This window comes from Amblyomma maculatum, chromosome 2, assembly GCF_055883805.1.
Source record: "Amblyomma maculatum isolate TAMU_Amacu chromosome 2, ASM5588380v1, whole genome shotgun sequence".
In the NCBI taxonomy this organism is placed as follows: domain Eukaryota; kingdom Metazoa; phylum Arthropoda; class Arachnida; order Ixodida; family Ixodidae; genus Amblyomma; species Amblyomma maculatum.
The window spans coordinates 1,236,178-1,255,933 of NC_139345.1; the positions used below are offsets into that span (position 1 = coordinate 1,236,178).

General features: G+C 48.1%; 1 protein-coding gene across 1 annotated transcript in view; it reads left to right on the plus strand.

Annotated features, from left to right (window-relative positions):
- The window catches only part of LOC146197806 (techylectin-5A-like), a 30,309-nt gene that overhangs the window by 7,197 nt on the left and 3,356 nt on the right, over nucleotides 1–19,756 (plus strand). Inside the window, exons 4-5 of the mRNA XM_084593028.1 lie at nucleotides 4,179–4,284; nucleotides 7,393–7,560. Of these exons, the coding sequence (XP_084449154.1) occupies nucleotides 4,179–4,284; nucleotides 7,393–7,560 (274 nt within the window). The remainder of the gene's footprint in view (nucleotides 1–4,178; nucleotides 4,285–7,392; nucleotides 7,561–19,756) is intronic.

A 19,756-nucleotide genomic window follows, 5' to 3' on the forward strand; every position in this document is an offset into this window, starting at 1 on the left:
ATGGCTAGGCATGTGCAAGCGATTACGCGTTCAACACGATCCTGCAATTGAACAGAGACCATTCCAGGACCGACGTTACTTTCATCTACGTACCCTTCTGTGTCGGCTGCCTCGTCGAAGAGCCCAACTACTGGCGTACTTTGCAGCCCAAGAAGCACGGTTTTAATCCTTTGTGAGGCGGGTTAGGGGCTAGATTATCAGCGATAATTTCTTCACAAAACGACGATAATAGGCTTAAAGACACCTAAAACGACCTACGCTTCTCTTATCGGTTGCTATTGGGGTCTAGACTAGCGCCCTTGGCACTCATATTGTGGTCCAGAAGCTTCAGTTCTTAGAAAGCGAAATGTCATTTTTTGTTTCGGTTTAAGAGAGACCGGCTGAGCAAATGGCTTCGATAGCAGCGCGCAGGCACCTCAGGTGTTCTTAAACATGTCGGAGATCCCATCATCCAGATACACGAGGCACTATTGTCACTTCAAGTCGGAAAGCACGGTGTGCGCTGGAAAGTTTCAGGAGCCCAGAAAAAGCTGAGAGGGGGCACGCTGAATTCTTGCAAGCAGTCCGAGGTAATAAAGGCGGTCTTCTCCCGGTCGTGTTCATCCACCTCTGTCTGGCAACAACCACTGCTTAAATCGCGTGACGAAAAGTATTTCGCGTGGCGCAGCCCATCTAGGGAGTCATGAATTCATGGCAGAGGATAGAAATTCTTTAATACCTTTGTTGAAACACCGGCAACCAGTGCAGAACCGTAGGGTGCCATCTTTCTTTGCCATTGGAAACAGGCGATGTCCAATACTCGTCGACGGCTTTACCACATCGTCTGGAAGCAGCTCTCGAACTTGCCGCAGAATTTAATCGGGCTTCTTTGAAGAGGCCTGAAAAGGCGGTTTATATAACGGTTCCTGAATTTCGTCACCAATAATTCAATGCTTTGTGAGCCATGTCTGCCTAACCCTAGAGGTCGATTCGAAACAATCACGGAGAATCGATAATGCTCTCCAGGCAGCGTTTTTATTAGGCAGGAAGCCCGGACTGACGTCGCGTTCACCTGATATAAACGACCTTCTAATTACTGTAGTTTCGGACAATGCGTGAGTGTTTCAAAATGGGCAATTTATATATTCCTTGCCAAATGTAGCGGTTCACACCCGAACTTTGTCACTAAAATTTCGGTTCGCCCGTTCTTCAATTCAATAAGTCCGAGAGCTACACAGACTTGGTGGCTCAGGAGCAGCGACATGTTACCCCCAGTTATTAACATGCTGGCTCTCGACGGTGACAAAGCTTGATTGTCACAGACTCTCAACTTACTCCTGTCTCCTTCGAGCCTGTCGTCAACAGTGCGGTGGGTGGAAAACGACACGATTAGCCCCTTAAAGTTGATCAACCTGAGTATCAGGGCTTTGGAGCACTCGGGAAGCGCAGCAAAACAGCCGAGGAATGTGAAGCTACGGATCTTTATTCGCGAGGTATAGACACCAATCGGAGTCACCACGTCACCGCCGACTGTGCTGATCGGCAGTCCAATCCAATACGTCAAAACTTTCTCGAGTGTCGTAACTAGCCACCTCTTCATCACCGAAATATCAGCTGCGGTATCCACGAGTGCGTTTACGTCACAGTTGTGTTTACTCTAATTTCGACGGAAACCAAAGTTCCATAATTCGTCGTTGCGTTCGTCGGGTAAAGTTATAGTCGGTCGAATCGTCGCTGCAAATCTTCAGGTGGAGGCTCTTGACTGTCCAGTTGTTGCGACCCCCCCCCCCCCTCCCTTTCCCCTTGGTGGCCGCCGACTGTAGTTTTCCCGCCACGAGGACGTGCATCTGAATTGGCCTCGGAGGTAGAAGAGAATCTCCTTGGTGGTGGCGTTGGATACAAGCGTCGCTGTGCGCTAGGAGGCCGCACGTTAGTGGGCACATAGTACTCAATCTGCTGCGGGCGTTCACCATAGCGCGGTAGGGATGCGTCGGGAAAAAACCCCTTCAAGCCCATTATGCGATAGGGGCAGTTACGCATGAGGTGGCCGGGCTCCCAGCAGTGACAGCATAGCGGTCGGTTGTTCAGTGTTCGCCACACGTCCGCTGTACGCGTGACGGGCCTGTATTCCTGGAGCACGGCGGTTACAGCTGAGATTGGGTACTGCATATCAGGCACTGCAACGACGGAAGAACAGGCTTGTGTCTCTGGCGCTGGTCTTTGTAGCACCTCGCTGTAATTCATGATGCAAGGCTCCGGTTGCTCAAATACTGGTGTTGGCTGTACCACCCGCTGGATCTCACCCCGAACCACGTCCGCTACTGCCGCGATGCTTGTCTGTGGAGATCCGAGGCGGAATTTGTAGAGTTCGTCCCACACTACGCTCCTCACAAGCTCTCAAGCCTCCTCTGCGGGCGACAATGTAGAAAGGCTCTGACGAGCGGCTGCTAAAGAGGCCAGTCTTCTGCACTGCACGCACCGCTCTTGCAAGGAGCACTCCATACACGCCGCCTCCTTTGTAAATTCGGGTACAGTTCTCGGAGATTCGCGGACAATTCCGGCAAACAAATGCTCCTTCACAACTGCTCCGCATTAGTGTGCTTTCTTAGAATCGGGCATAGCTGGATTGGCCCCATTAAAAAGTCGCGTCATGTATCCGATAAACGTGCTAGAGCTTTCGTTCGTCTGCTGAGATCTCGAGTGCAGGCGGGTCCGGCCTTCTTTTTTCTTTGTGGAAGATGTCACCAACAACTCTCGGGGACAAGCATCCCTGGCAGTGAATGAACATGATGGAATCACAGCTCTGGGGACAAAGGGACGAGATATACATGCACAACTCTCGTCTTTTTGTCCTCGTCTGCCACAGCTGCGATTCCGTCATGTTCGACAAGTACCAACTAGCCCAGCAATATACCCTGCGCAGTAAATGAAGCTTCATGATTTTTATACCAGGTTTTCCTCGAATCCCACAGTACGAAGTAAATGTCTTGCTGCTTGCGCTCAACATCCCCACTTGTTGAAGCTCGACACACGGCCGAAACTGGCCAACCAGTCTTCAACGTCTTCGAACCTATCGCCGTGAAACGAAGGTGATGAGTGAGGTGCGAGCATGACAAAGGGCGGAACAGAAGGTTTGGTACTCTAACTGCTCGTGGTAGAAGTTATGACTCTTGCAGGTGTTGTCAGGCCGCTGAACTCAGGCTATAGGCCTCGCAGGCAGTGGCTCTTCTTGTGGACGGATGTTGTGTCCACGCGCGAAGAACTCACATCAAAGGTGCCTTAAATGTCCGCGTAAATGGGACCCAATACCAGCACGGCTTCACCAGATATGTCACCGTGAAAGAGTCAAAGCTGCAAAGGTAGCTTTACTGCAACGTTCTGGGAAGCGCGCATGGCAAAGCGAGCTCAAGAGAAGACGAAGGGTCCAAATGTCAAGCACTGCAGTCTGGCCGCGTGACGGCGCCGCAAGGACGGTTAGGAATGTGGCAATATGTTTAATGCGTTAGCACCAGAATCCTTAAGTTGAAAATCCTGAAGTGGTGTAGCTCGCATGTGCAAAACTTTCAAAATTTTAATTGCAATGATGAGCAATTCAAATGCCAGATACTGAATAAATAGCGTGGTAAAGAAATGAGGCGCAATCAAAAAATAAATGAGATGAGAACTCAGGCACCCACGAATGCCTCAAGAGTGAGTGAGTGAGTGAGTGAGTGAGTGAGTGAGTGAGTGAGTGAGTGAGTGAGTGAGTGAGTGAGTGAGTGAGTGAGTGAGTGAGTGAGTGAGTGAGTGAGTGAGTGAGTGAGTGAGTGAGTGAGTGAGTGAGTGAGTGAGTGAGTGAGTGAGTGAGTGAGTGAGTGAGTGAGTGAGTGAGTGAGTGAGTGAGTGAGTGAGTGAGTGAGTGAGTGAGTGAGTGAGTGAGTGAGTGAGTGAGTGAGTGAGTGAGTGAGTGAGTGAGTGAGTGAGTGAGTGAGTGAGTGAGTGAGTGAGTGAGTGAGTGAGTGAGTGAGTGAGTGAGTGAAGGTTTAGACAGCCTATAATGATGTCATGCATGTCAGCATGTATGCGTTGCATATACTGGACTTCCAGGTAAGTTGTCGCTCAGATTGCCTTAATTTAATGCTTTTGGCTATAAATACCATACCAAAATCTCTACGGCTAACGAGGAGAAATGTAATCATTTCTACTTTCTTGAAAATCAGACCATCCAGAGGAGAGGACAGTTTGGAAATAGGGTATTCCACTTCTACCGCAACTGGACAGAGTACGCCCATGGATTCGGCAATCCGGCCGATGAATATTGGATCGGTAGGTATTGCCGGCTTTTAATTCATAATGCATTCCAAGCGACGATATCAAAGGGGCCAGTCAGAGAGTAATCTACTGCGCTACACATTGAGAAAAGTAACGTAGAACAAAGGCTCCGGTTCTGAAAACTTCTTACACAATCCTATGTACGGCCTTCGTAATCTGAACCTTTGCTTTGTCATTCTTCTTTCATTTCTTGCACATAATCCTAAAACACTCTAAATACAAATGTTTTTGTAGTACACGCTGAGTACGCTGCATAAACATTTAGGCGCTACATCCATGTTTTTGTTTTACAAGAGTAGTGAAGTATGTGCCATGCGAGTGCAATCTTAAATATACTAACATGCCACGCGACTCTTTCAAATTGTATTATGCTCTTCTGGCAATTCGGCAATGCCTGATTGCTACGCAGACTTCCTAAATAATAGTACGTAAGTGCCTCTCATTTCGAACAAAATTCATCTTCTATGCTTGACATCTTCGTTAGCTCCCCTTCTCATTTACAGATAGAGTACCGCATTCGAATTTAATATGGCCTGCACGCGAAGCTTTCTCTCTGCTAGGCGACTGTTTTGTCGCTTCTCTCCGTAACACGGCAAAGCCAAACGTCGCTGAGTGTGGCATGTGAATGCAGTGAATTGAAACGGAAGAGGCTGACATATTTCGGGAAAGAACTTTCTCGCTATCCGTACTATACGCGGTCGTTAATTGGCAAGGTGTTGAGAGGATTGTCTCCTTGAAATGAAAACGTCCCACGAAGTGCCTTCATATACAACGTGAGAGGTTCAGCTGATAGTTTTAGCATCCTCACAGTGGCTTGTTAGCTCCCTAGGCTTCTCTCAAAACGTTAATTATTAAACCATTTTTTCTTCTAGCTTTCGGTATCTTGCAAGAAGTTGCTTTTCTAACTGCCATTTAAAGCGGACATGCCTTCTGTCCTTTCGTAATTGAAACTGGAACTTGCGCACGAAGTTCGCTTGAAAGACAGATTCGTCTTCGCTCTTTAGGAAAGTAGTACCCAGATTTCTTTTCTTATGTGGGAGTGAAGAGGACAGGACAGAAGACGCTAATTAAGAAACATTAAGGTTGGTTTGGTACAAAGCTTCCGGGGAAGTTCAATATATCTTTTTCTGGAAATGCTAACTTTTCTTCTTCAATCTTCATCACCCCTTTAAGGATGTACACGATTGCGCGCTTAAAAAATTATCAGCATTATGCCGGAAACCGCAGCTAAATGTAAACAAGCCTTTAAAAAACCGGCTGAGTCACACGGCCTAGCTGGCGTTATATTTTTGTTCATCAGATTTGATTAATTAATAGAAACAAATTAGGGAACTTTTACCTTAAAGAAAATGTATCAGTACAGAAGCTGTAGACCATCTTCAAGGATAGCTAAGAGAAGAGTTTCTACCACATTTACGTGAATTAATCTTTTTCCTGGCTTTAAAAGACACATTGCACAACAAAAGAGCTGCCAAGTTACAGCGATGTCACTTGATGGCCAGTAATAAAAGCAAAGAATAAATTCCTCTTTTTTTTTTTTTTTCTGCAGTGCTCCGCTAAATGCGGACTAGGGCTGAGATTATATCCAGGAGCTTGTCTCGTGAGAGCTTCCTTTGAAGGCAAATGAATGAAACTCTATAAATAGTACCTTGCTGCAAACACTGCGGCAAGCTATTTTTAACGACAATCTACTTTTCTATTTGCACACTGAACATCAAGACATTAAACAGCAGCTACTTAGCCTTTAGTAATATTTAAATTAGAGCACGAAAACTATACTGCAGCCTGGGACACGGAAATCACTAGACTAAGATAGTTTCTTTTTTAATAGCTTGGTTATATTCAGCCGGCAAACCCGTATATTTTAATGAAATGTGCGTAGCACTGATTACATCCCTTCAGACAGATAATCCTAGCAGTGCTTCTTATCGCATATTGGCAGTTTCAATGCTAGCAAGAGCAATATGTCACAAAAAAATTGGGCTTTCTTCGTGTGAATAGATTTTACGACCCACCATATTGCAAGTCTATTCATTTAGCCTACATTTAGTGGGAAATAAAAAAACAACAGCAATTGAGACACGCAGCAAAACACACTACTGACAACTTATTTCATTGTTTAAAGATACGTAGATTATATATGTATGGCAGGCAGACACAACAATTGTCTACGGCAGGAAGTGCCAGTATGATGTAGAAAATCATAAAGTGATAAAAGAAACACGCTTGGCAAGGACGCAGGCTAAAAGAAGTAAAAGCAAACTATAAATTGTTAAAAGGTAGTAAAAACTGGCATCACACTTGCTGTGACCGGCCAAATAAACATATCTAGTGCATGAGGGTCGGAAGGGAGAAAGTCTCGGTAAAATGTTATCAGCGAGAATTAAACCCGAACTAGCCAATTCATTTTCCTGTGATCATAATTCTATAGTGGGTTCACAACGTCAAGCGCATTTTCGGAAAACAAGATATAGGCAATACTGCATGCCTCGAGTACTTGTTTGTCGAGATCTGAAGGATTGAAGTCATAATTCATAGCCCACGCCTTTGACGCTTTGCGAAAAAAAAAATGTAAATGCGTGAATTGCATGCAGGGCGCATGTCTCAGTTCTGATACTATGCACTGGTAATGGTGGTGGTGGTGGTGGTAGTGAAAATGTTTATAAATTAAAGACTGGAAGTCAGAGAGCGGCCCCGCTTCATGGTCGGCGTCCTACAGTCGGAGACACTAAGAACCGCCGCCTTTTCCCGGCTCCTGCAAAGGGACTGAATAAATCGGAGGAGCGAACTTTAGGGCGCCTTCAAACAGGTGTTCTACTCTGTTCTGCAATCATAAAACACTACAATTCTAACAGGCATGGGCGACGCCCGCACTGTGAGGAGACCCGTGATACCATCCACATGGTGTGGGCATGTACTCAAAATACCCACCTGCCTTCTCCCCTTACCCCTTCCCGAAAGGCATAGGAGACTGACCCTCCTCAACTGCTCTTCTGCAGTGACATTTCTTAAAGCATGTGCAAGCTTCTTAACAGAGGGGGAAAATGTGCAATGTCGAGCTGCTCCTTGAAGGGTTGAAGGCGCCAGTGTGCTCGCTCGCAGGAAACAACGCTCTACACTCACTGAGTTCCGGCGACGAAGAGATGACGCTGCGTGTGGTGCTGAGTAACAGCACGGACGAGAGCCTGTCGGTCGACTACGAGAGCGTACGGGTGGCCTCGGAAGCGGAGCTGTTCAAGATACGCGTAGGAAAGCACCTCGGACCACCAGGTGCGTGTCGATGTCTACACAAGGCTATGTACAGATGCCAAATTCTTTACCTGGCGTGCCTGATGGCAGCATTTTCTGTTATTCTGAGCGCTATTACCCTGCTAAACGTCCAAGTATAAGCAAAGGCACACCAAGCTCTTGCTTAATATTGACCTTCCGGCAAGTTTTATCCGCCTTAAAGCGCAGGAGCACAGAAAATGCGGCCGTCACGCATGCCAGTTAAATGTTTGAGCGACTGTATGTACATCATGCAGAGCTCAACACAAGATTAGCTCCGTTCGCTACTCAGACCATTGGAAACTGCGGCTTCAATATTTTTTTTAAATCTAAATTCCCTTTATAGTGATTTACAATACTCTGACTTAAATTATTTGAAGGTATACTGTTAAGCTTCAAATATCCTATACTTGTTGCATTCATTAAGGAATGATTAGAGGGTCTCTTAGATGTCTCATAAATAAGAGGAGAATGACGAAAGCCTACCCATCCTCTAATTTGTCTCCCATCGTTAGCCTCTTGTCGGCATTCGTTGCAGTGCTACACATAATTACAATTTGTATAAAGGAAAGGAAAGGCGCATTATCTATCACACTTTCTCCGGCAAGTGTGAATATGGACGGTACACCACCGCTCCTGTCGCGTGGCGTTCCTTGGCGCGCGTTCAAGTGTGGCATTGCATATGGCAAGGACGCATCCCGCCTGGGCCAATCAGAACGCCGCCAAAGCGGGAAACACTTTGTCCACGACAGCATGAGCCATTAAAGGTTTTTCGCCTTTAAAAAACTAGTGATACGCAAGGTAACGCCGAGGAGAACTACTCCAACTTCGATTTTTAATGAGGGGCTGCACTTATACATACGCATTCGCGTGTTTGTCTATGCGTCACATATACCACAAAAAGTATTCGAACAGGGTTCAAGGCTAGAGCTACAATGACAATCCAACGGACCTTTTCGAAAGCGTGCAAGGTGGTTTCACGGGTCGCGCATTGTTCTAGCAATGGCCACACTTGCAAAGAATGAGGTGAATGTAAACAGCTGAAAATGCGTTTTCTGTGTTCTTTTTCTTTTTTTCGCCTGAGCGAGTCTCATATGGCATGAGCTGGCGCTGGTAGTAAACTGTAGATAGTCGTGGAGGTTGATTCTCGTGTAGAAGCTAGAGCAAACTCTGTTATGGTCGTCCTCAAGGCCCCTGGACAGCTCTTTTCAAAGCCCCGCAGCAAGCGTGTTGTGACCACGAAAACTGTCTCAAAGTCACTGCGCCTAAAATCACACGTACGAATTGCATTTCTGTGTCTGTTTTGTTTGTTTTTTACAAGAAATTGGTGGTTCCGCCCCTGTTTGATCACGCAGCATTGTTGTGGCTTGTTAGTTTTGAAATGATAAAATTGATTATTTAACTAGGACTTTTATAGGTCTTGCTAGACATTATGCTGTTCTAGAAATTTGTTTCATATTGTCACGGACAACAGGGCTAGACGTAACAGACGACAAGACGAAGCTGTACCAGCAGGCAAAACGTTCGGCGCTCAGCACGCGAGTCAACTTCAGTGTCCTCTTCTTCCAGGCGCAGCAAGAAGATGGAGACACCAGGTGGCATTACTCCCCCTCTTAAAAAAAAAAGAGAAATAAGGGACGGAGCGCGAGGTAGGGTGTCCTACGCAACAACGAAGCAAGCGCATAGCGCACTACCGCGTGAAATAGGGCTTCATGCGGACGACGTGCACGACCTCGGAGCGTGGTTGCCGACGCGAGGGCTGCACAGTACCCACTGGAAGAACTTCGTATGTTACTTCTGTGACTCGGCGCAGAACTTCGTAAGGTCCGAAGTAGCGGGAAATCAGTTTATCACACAAGCCGGGCCGACGCACCGGGGTCCATACCCAAACTTTCTCTCCGGGATGGTAGGCGACGTGTCGATGACGGAGGTTGTAGCGGCGTGCATCCGTGCCCTGCTGTTGCTGAATGTGAATTCGGGCAAGTTGACGTGCTTCCTCAGCGCGCTGAGCAAACTGTTCGGCGTCTGGCATGAGTGGAAGATCATCTGTGCAGCTCGGAAGCATAGCATCCAACATCGTCTGAACGTCACGTCCGTAGACTAGGCGAAATGGTGTGAAACGCGTCGTCTCTTGGGTGGCCGTGTTGTAGGCATATGTGATGTAGGGAAGAATTTCATCCCAGTTTTTGTGCTGCGAGTCTATGTACATTGCGATCATGTCGGCGATGGTTTTGTTGAGTCTCTCCGTGAGGCTATTCGTCTGCGGGTGATATGCAGTAGTTTTTCGGTGGCTGGTATGACTAAGCTCGAGCACGTCGTGCATGAGCTGTGCCGTAAAGGCGGTGCCTCGATCAGTTACGACTAGGGACGGTGCGCCATGACGCAACACGATTTGCTGCATGAAGAATTGAGCGATCTCAATTGATGTGCCCCGCTGCACTGCCTTGGTTTCCGCATAACGTGTGAGATAGTCGGTCGCGACTATAATCCATTTGTTACCCGTCGATGACAGCGGAAATGGGCCCAGTAGGTCGATGCCGACTTGGTCAAACGGCGTCCGAGGTGGAATAATAGGTTGGAGCAAACCCGCGGGTTTGAGAGGAGGTACCTTCCGACGTTGACACTCGCGGCAGCCTCTGACGTAGCGATGGACGACGTCAGAAAGTTTAGGCCAATAATAGGCTTGACGAGCTCGAGCGAGTGTGCGTGCAAAGCCTAAGTGGCCGGAGGTGGGCTCATCGTGGCAAGCAAAAAGGATGTCGTCGCGTAGGTCGGCCGGCACGACAAGGAGGTGCGCTCGATCAACAGTGCTGGAGTTTTTCTTGAATAAAACGCCATTCCGAAGACAGAATGCAGAACGGTGCCTTCCAAACTGGCGGGGGACGTCAGCAGCGCGACCCTCCAGGTGGTCAATGACAGGTCGAAGGTCTGGGTCAGCTCGCTGTCGGGTCATTATATCTGAGGCATTCAGTAGTCCAAGAAAACTTGTGTCATCCGTGGCGTTATCGACAAATCCCACGGGTGCCCGCGAGAGCGCGTCAGCATCTTCGTGCTTCTGACCAGACTTGTACACAATGGAGTAATCAAATTCTTGAAGGCGAAGGCTCCATCGTGCTAGGCGCCCTGATGGATCACGGAGATTGGCCAGCCAGCACAGAGAATGGTGGTCAGTAACGACTTTAAACGCGCGTCCATAGAGGTAAGGCCTAAATTTCATAGCTGCCCACACAACTGCGAGGCATTTCTTTTCCGTAGTGGAATAATTTGTTTCAGCGCGGGAGAGCGTGCGGCTGGCACACGCAATGACCCTTTCCACGCCAGCTTGGTGTTGAATGAGTACAGCGCCAAGGCCGATGTTGCTGGCGTCGGTGTGGATTTCGGTGGTAGCGTCTTCATCAAAGTGCGCAAGAACAGGAGTAGTTTGCAGTCGTCTGCGTAGCTCCGCAAAAGCCTCCTGTTGCTCGGCGGCCCACACGAACTGTGTATCATCCCGCGTGAGGCGGTTCAGGGGTGCGGCTACCTTGGAAAAGTCGGCGATGAAGCGGCGGTAGTACGCACACAAACCCAGGAAACGTTTTAAACTCCTCTTCGTGGTAGGAACGGGAAATTTTGCGACAGCGGCAGTTTTGTCGGGGTCTGGCCTAACGCCTGCGGCATTCACGAGATGACCAAGAAACTTCAACTCTTTGTAGCCAAAGTGGCACTTTTCGGGCTTGAGCGTCAAGTCAGCTGACCGGAGGGCATCTAATACTGCTCGAAGGCGTTCAAGGTGTTCTCCAAAGGTTTCAGAGAACACGACAACGTCGTCGAGATAAACTAAACAGATTTGCCATTTGAGGCCAGCGAGAACGGTGTCCATCATGCGCTGAAAAGTAGCCGGCGCTGAACATAGGCCGAATGGCAGCACTTTAAACTCATACAGTCCATCTGGGGTAACAAAAGCTGTTTTTTCGCGGTCCCGCTCATCAACCTCAATCTGCCAGTACCCGCTCTTCAAATCAATGGAGGAGAAGTACTGGGCGCGACAAAGCTTGTCGAGCGAATCGTCGATACGGGGCAGCGGGTAGACGTCTTTTTTAATGATGTCGTTCAACTTTCGATAGTCAACACAGAAGCGAAGGGTGCCATCCTTTTTTCTCACAAGCACGACAGGGGACGACCACGGACTGTTGGAGGTTTGGATGACACCATCACGAAGCATCTCCTGAACCTGTGTGTGAATCGCTTCACGTTCCGTCGTTGAGATGCGGTACGGCTGCTGGCGTATAGGGCGGGCATCGTCGGGAGTAATTATACGGTGCTTCACAAGAGGCGTCTGCCGAATTTTTGATGATGTCGCGAAACAAGCACTGTATTTTAAAAGAAGAGAACGTAGGTCGTGCTGCTGTGTTTCCGAGAGATCTGTACTAATATCCAGACGATCAAGGGATGGGTGCACATTTTCAGTTTCTCCGAACGTAAAACATTCAGAAACGTCCGCTAAGGCGTCGGCGAATGCGATAGCGGTAGCGCGGAAAAGATGGCGGGGCTCGTTCGTGAAGTTAGTCACCAGGAGCTCAGATCGGCCGTTACGGAGATGGATGAGACTCCGCGCCGAGGTGATACCGTGGGTGAGCAAAAGGGACTGGTTGCCCTCAGCGACCGCCGTTCCGTCACGCAGTTCATCGCAGTTAACGGTCACAAAAACACTGGAACGTGGCGGAATAGAAACGCTCTCGGCGGAAATTCGAAGAGGGGCGTGGCTTTGGCGGTCTGCGGTGTCAGTATCATCCGCTTTCTCAGTTGAAAAGGTCACGGTACGCTTCCGGAGATCGATAATGGCCCCATACTCCCGAAGAAAATCGACACCAAGGATACAGTCGCGGGAGCAGTCAGGTATTACAAGGCAGCTTACAACAAACGTGGAGTTGCGAATTTGGACTCTCGCCGTGCACTGACCGCTCGGAGTTACGACATGCCCGCCAGCGGTTCGAATCTGCGTGCCAGACCATGGCGTCATCACTTTTTTTAGAAGCGCCGCTAGCTTCCCGCTTAAAATGGAAAAATCAGCACCAGTGTCTACCAATGCGCTAACCTTATAGCCGTCGAGGACCACGGGTATATCCAGCGAGAGTCTATCTTCACGTGTACGAACTGTCGTCGGGGCCGTCAAGTCGCGGTCGCTCACAGGTGGCGTTGTCGGGGGGTCTTCGTTGTGTCGATTTGAAGCGGCCACGCCCCCTGAGGTCGCTGTCTTTAGTTTTCCCGGCTCGGACTAGACGGCCGTCGCTGCGCCATCCAGGAGGAGCTGGGCTGCGAGGATAGTCGGCGTGGAGACGGAGATCGTGACTGTCGTCTAGAAGTTGGCGCCATGCGCTGCTGGGCTACGTAGTCCTCAATATCCCGGGGCCGTTGGCCTAAAGGAGGGCTACGCATGTCGATGGGGAAACCCTTCAGTCCCAGTTGTCGATATGGGCACTGTCGATACAGGTGGCCAGGTTCTCCGCAGTGGAAGCACAGGCGCTGCCGATTTGGGGCACGCCACAGGTCTGCCTTTCGGTAGGGTGGTCGGCGGTTGTCGATGTACGGTTCGGGGTGGGCTGAATACAGCGAGCCTTGGTCGGGTGGCGGTAATTGTGTGGAATCGGTTGGGGAACGTCGCAAGATGTCCGCATAGGTTGGCCGACAGGGCTCGGTGGAAAAGGATGGCGGGTTAGCGGATGGTACCGAAGGCCGAAATGCTTGTTGGAGCTCTTCTCGGACAATACTAGCGATAGAGCCGATCGTCGGCTGGGGAGCACCGAAGAGCGTCTGGAGCTCTTCGCGCAGAATGGACCGGATGATGTCGCGAAGAAGGTCCGTACTAGCCCCGAAGGCCGAATGCGGCTCCGTGAGCGAAGCGGCGAGTACCGGCCTGTCGTAGGTCGTAGACCGCTGCTGGAGCATCCTTTCCATCGTGACTGCCTTCGAAAGAAACTCTGCAGCTGTGCTCGGCGGATTGCGCACGAGCCCAGCGAACAGTTGTTCCTTAACGCCGTGCATGAGATGGCGTACCTTTTTCTCTTCGGGCATGGCCGGGTCAGATCGTCGGAACAGCCTAGTCATGTCCTCCACGTACATGGTTATGGTCTCGTTCGGCATCTGTATGCGAGAGCGTAAAGCCCTTTCCGCTCGTTCTCGGCGATCCGGGCTGGTGTAGGTGTCCAGGATGCAGCGGCAGAACTCGCGCCACGATGTTAGGGCGCCTTCGCGATTCTCGTACCATGTACGAGCGCCATCTTCCAGGCTGAAGAAGACGTTCCTGAGCTTTCCGGCTAGTGCGGTGAACAGGCGTGTCAACTGGCACAGGACCTGAATCCTGGGTATGCGGAGGAGTGCGGGACATATACTGGGATCGATACCCTGCGCCGACACCAAAATATGTCACGGACAACAGGGCTAGACGTAACAGACGACAAGACGAAGCTGTACCAGCAGGCAAAACGTTCGGCACACAGCACGCGAGTCAACTTCAGTGTCCTCTTCTTCCAGGCGCAGCAAGAAGATGGAGACACCAGGTGGCAATATTTTTGTCCTTCAAAGTGTTCAGTTGTAGCGGTACTCAAACACTCAAGACGCGAACAGGGTAAATATTGAGAGGAAGAAGGAACTACGCTCCCAAAATGATTTAACATAAGTCGAAACTTCGATAATAGTCCAAAATTCGACTTTATATTAGTCACAATAAAAGCTCTAAAATTTGCTAGCGATCTTTCAAATATATGCAACTTGCATGATAGTTCAAACCTAGATTGAAATTTTGCGCAGAAATGCATACAGCGGTTGTTTCTACTTACGCACATTTTCCTTAAATTCTACTTTAGGCAGTGTCCTTACATATAGTACGAGAGTAGAAAATAATGTGCTTAAAGGTCCCCAGAAAGGGGTCACCAAGAAGGGTAAACAACGCCATAACACTGATAGTTCTTGAACCACCCATCATTCTCCCGCAAAAATTTTCGATCTAGCTTCTGCAACACCAGAGATATCGGCGATTAAAAATGACCCTTCCAATTTTCCCTCTCAACTCGTACGCCGAAGGGAGCCATAAAAAAACAATGAATACAAGCAAGTTCAAAGCTCCGCCCAGACATACGTCACTTCGACGAACTTCCGGTTGCCGCGCGCTCGCTCGCTGGCGTACTCCGCCAACCCGTCCTCGCTCGCACACGCCTGAGGAGTTCGCCAGTTCGCGCAGCGACGGTTAGTGTAACAGCGAACCCGTGGTTATCCTATGTTACACGGCGGACCAAACCATGGTTGCACCACTAACCGCGGTTACCGCAAACCGAGCTTGACGACCTCGGTTTGCGTCGTTAACCGAGGTTATGACGGCGTCTGTTGACGGAAGCTACTCGTCGGCGCCCGAGTGCGCGAAATGTACGAGCGGGTCTGCTTCACAAAGTTATTCATTTGCCCACTGTATCACGTTTAAAGATCGATGTATAGATGATGGTGCCGCCCGACGTCTTCGATTACGGCCGACAGCGCAGCGACTGCGTACTGAAGCCTTGTCGTGCCTACAGTATCGTTTGAACGGCTTGTTGCTGAGCAGAACGCCAAAAAATACGCGGCCTTAGCTATGAAAGTACACGAGTTTGCAACGCTTGCAGCACGGGATGCCGCGAGCAGGCTGAGGTACATTACACAATTACCGCGGGTGTGGAACGTGCGAGCGCGGCGAACGCCAGCGCCGTGCGTGACCGTCCCTAGTCGTCGCTAGGCCTATTGTTTCGCTTCGAAGCCGCGGCGGTCGACGCTTTGGAGCATGATCAACGCTGTCGTAAATTGTCTACTTATGAAACTGCCTTATAGTGATTCCTATCCTGCCATAGTAAAATAATTATAGGATTAACACTGCCGACGCATTAATCGCAGAGCTAGTACGAGCAGATCGGATCAGCCGAAATGCACCAGCGGCAGCTGGCTTGAGCATAAACTAGCTTGTATCACGGCTATCGCTCTTACCAGCAATTTGCTGCTGGTCAGCGATCCTCACGAGGGCTTCATACTTGATATTCGGCTCAATATTCCAGACGCCAACAAATTTTAGCACGCTTTATTTCGGACATCGGTGCTAACGATCCGCCGTGTGGTTCGCGAACGGTATGCGGGAGGAGGGGCCACAGCGGCGATGTTTACGGCGGTCAAGGAGGTGCTGCCATCGTGCGGTGCTTGACCGTGCTGTTGACGCCTCGTCGGACGACACTCCGATACTCCTGAAACCACGTTATATAAATAAGATATTTGTAAATGCAGCTTCGTTCTGCCGATCCCTGCGTCGCTTCGGTTGTTGCACTTAATGGGCAATGGCCACCTAACCGATCAGGGCGGCGAGCTGTAACAGCCCTCACAGAGTTCGAGCAGCGCACGAGCAGACGACTTTCGCAGCTACCGGAAGTGTGTTCGTGACGTCATGGTTGCAGTGACCGCAGCGAATGGCAGCTTCTAGCAAGCCTTGCCAGTCAACCGACCCGTGACGTCACGGGATTAGGAAATAGTTCCATGCGACGCCGCCAAGCGACATTCCCTCTGCCCGCGAATTTCAAAAAACGCGGTTTTTAAAAATTAATAATAAATCGCTGGCTTTGTTCCAAGGAGTTATGCTTTGCGTTAATGCTCAAAAGGATGTGTTCTACACACTGAACACGTTTATCAGTGGTTTCTTGGGGGCCGTTTCCGTGGACCTTTAAGAACCGCGACTAAAATTACACGCTTGATGTAAGAAAATTTTTTGATTATTTTTCCCTTCCTTTGTTCAGTACAATTTCCATCATTAATGTTGTTTTTGTCACAAAAATATGTCACAAAATGTCAAAAAAAAAGTCTTTTTTTTTTCGTGCTCGTGTAACGAGAGAGAGAGAGAGTAATTTAATGAGAAGAAAGGTGTACAGGTCGGCCGGCGGTATAGAGACCCTGGTCTGCTACTACACACTGGGGATTGAACAAGGGTTGATGGCGTGCCTTGTTCAGTTCTCTTTCATACTGTGTAGCCATCTTCTTTATCTAGCTCTGCCGTAGCCATTTATGCGTCACTAGCTGACATCTGTGCAAATTTTGTTGCCTTGCTCCTTATAGTTTCGGGGAAAATGTATACAAACATTCAGAAATGCTAAGCGGAAGAGACTGCGACATTCCGACTAAAGTCTTACAAGAGAACCAAATGTCGGTTCTCTGATGAGGTTATGGTCGGAGTGTGACAATGTTTCTCTCAAATTTGCCTCCCTGCTAGCGGAATTTATTCCCAAGTATTCACATTCCAATCTATAAAAGCGGCATTGAGAAAAATGGCTATAAAACCCAGGAAATCTCCGTCTTTCTAATCGGCGTGAGACAACAAAGGATGAAAAAAAAAATTTTTTTGAAGTCGCTAACTCAAAGTACAAGTCATTTCTGAAAGCGACAAAGATCTGCTATGAACGGGTCACCAAATATAAAAAATCAATCTTTTTAGAAACAAAAAATAATGCAAATAAACTCTCTAGAGATACCAAATTTCCTCCCGATATTAGCACGAAAAATAATCAGAAAGCTTGAAATGTTCAGTTCCAACTGCGAATATTTTTCCAAGTAAAATTGCAAAACGTAGCACAGTTATACCTTTTTTTTTTCCTTTTTGCAATTGACAGTGTCACCTCCCCTTAATTTTCCACAGTCTACGCTAATGTAGACGTCTTGAGGGCGCAGAAATGCCGCGCGGACGTACGTTTGGTGGTAATACCGAGCAGTAAGAACAGATCTAAGTTTTCAAGGCTGCTTAGCAGAGCGCGAGAAAGCAAGAGGGGGAGGGGGGGGGGGCGGGAGGGGGGGGGGGGGGCTGATGTGCTAATACAAAACAAAGAGAACTTCCTGGTGCGTCGTTTTGTTGTTTTTTGTTTTTTATTTTTTGTTTTGTTTTTTTTTCGGCTGACGTGCTCTACACCTTAACCACTTCGAATGAAAGGTGCTGGCTTCCCTCATACTATTGTTACGAACTATTGTAATACCACGAGCTCACATTTTTGGAAGAATCACTGCACAGAGAGAGAGAGAGAGAGATTTACGTTTTTACTCAGAGCAGGCGAGAAGTTTTCATGGTAGGAGGGGAGCCTCCTCACTCCAAAAGCCGTGGACCCTAGCCGTTTCACGAACCCGGTCGAACAGACTATACATGCTTGTCATTTAGGCTGGGGCTTCCCGGCTGGGTCTCCCACGGCATTTTCGTTAAGTCTTTGCTACCAGTGGTTCCATGCGGACTCATGCGGTTCCGAGGACCCGCTAATCGTTCACCACTGCTTGAGGGATTTCGGACAACCCAAAAGGTAGCCAAGGAAATATACCCACATACTTCTACTCTACAGGCTTGGTGGGGAAATAAATATATATATATATATATATATATATATATATATATATATATATATATATATATATATATATATATATATATATATATATATATATGAAGGAAAGAAGCCAACAGTCGGCGAAGCCAAGGAAAGCGTTGGGGATGGTACTTTTATGTCTTTTTTTTAATGTTTGCTTAGATATTCACAGAAATTAGTAATGTAACCTGTTTAGGGGAAAGATAATTAAACACAAAGTAGAAGAAAAAACAACGTGCCGATGGTGGGAACCGAACCCACGACCTCCGAATATCGCGTCCGGTGCTCTTCCAACTGAGCTACATCGGCCGCTGTCCCCCTGCTACTTGCTTGGGTATTTATGTTGTCTGTATACGAACCTTGAGAGTGTTCACCAGCGCCACCCTCAGCCATAGCGGCGGACGTAGAATGTCCTTTGTTGCCGCCAGCGTCACGTAGAACGTGATCAAGAGCGAGGGTGAAAGCTGTGCTAGAACCCTCTTACGCTACCTATGGCTTCAAGACTGCCAGAACTGAGACCCTCGTAAGCTACAAGCAGATCAATTAAGGGGAAATGAGGGTGTTCGTCATAATACATGAAGGAAAGAAGCCAACAGTCGGCGAGGCCAAGGAAAGCGTTGGGGATGGTACTTTTATGTCTTTTTTTTAATGTTTGCTTAGATATTCGGAGAAATTAGTAACGTAACCTGTTTAGGGGAAAGATAATTAAACACAAAGTAGAAGAAAAAACAACGTGCCGATGGTGGGAACCGAACCCACGACCTCCGAATATCGCGTCCGGTGCTCTTCCAACTGAGCTACATCGTCCGCTGTCCCCCCTGCTACTTGCTTGGGACTTGCTTGCTATATATATATATATATATATATATATATATATATATATATATATATATATATATATATATATATATATAATGCTGGAATGCAATGCAAGGGAAGCTGGCTACGCATTGCCAGCACTGCAAATGTAAGCCTCAATTTGAAAAAAACCGCTGTTATTTCGCATTCTGAAATAAAACCGAAAGAGAGTTTACAGAAGCGTTTGAAATAAAATCCGTCAGGGCCGATATGTGTATCATCAACGTATCACTGTCGTTGTCTGCGAAAGAAGTTGATTTGCTTAGATTATCGCAATGAGTGTGTCTAGCTGTATGCCTTTGTTCCCTGCGATGATTGTTTCCTCATGTTTCCTCGTTGCTTATGTTTGTTTGATGACGATCACGTTTTCTGTATAAAATGACTTCCGTTTCATCCATTAAAACCAGTTGTTAGTTCGCGCTCCGTGGTGTTTGTCTTTTCTGTCGTTCAATGTGTTAGCGTGGTGAAACCAATATGAATAACCAACTAGGCCCAATTCTCGCCATTTTAGCAGTAGTCACATCATATCTCGGATTATACATAAAGAATGTCGCGACCAATATAACACACTCACTTCGAGGCGAGATTACTCGCGCCCATTGTTTGCAGATGTGTGATGCCATTATCCCAAGGGTCTTCTGACTTTTGCAGGGACCAGTAGCCAAGTTTCAAGACTTCTTTATCACTTATCTTTTCAGTAAGTCTCTGCAGCTCAGTAAAGAAGAGCAGCGTAGAGTGTAGGAGGCCGGAAGACAAATTGCGATCGACAGCTTTTCATGGTAGACCGGAGCCCAGGAAATTGAGCGATAGTCTGTCAATGCCAGATAATGCCTTTGTAAACTCCCGGGTCGGTGTCACCCTTACACTTGCGCAAGAACCTCGCCAGCACTTCGGCGGGTACACAGATTGAAAGGGGCGAATAAATCATTGATGAAAACAAGTTACTGCAAGGGCTTCTG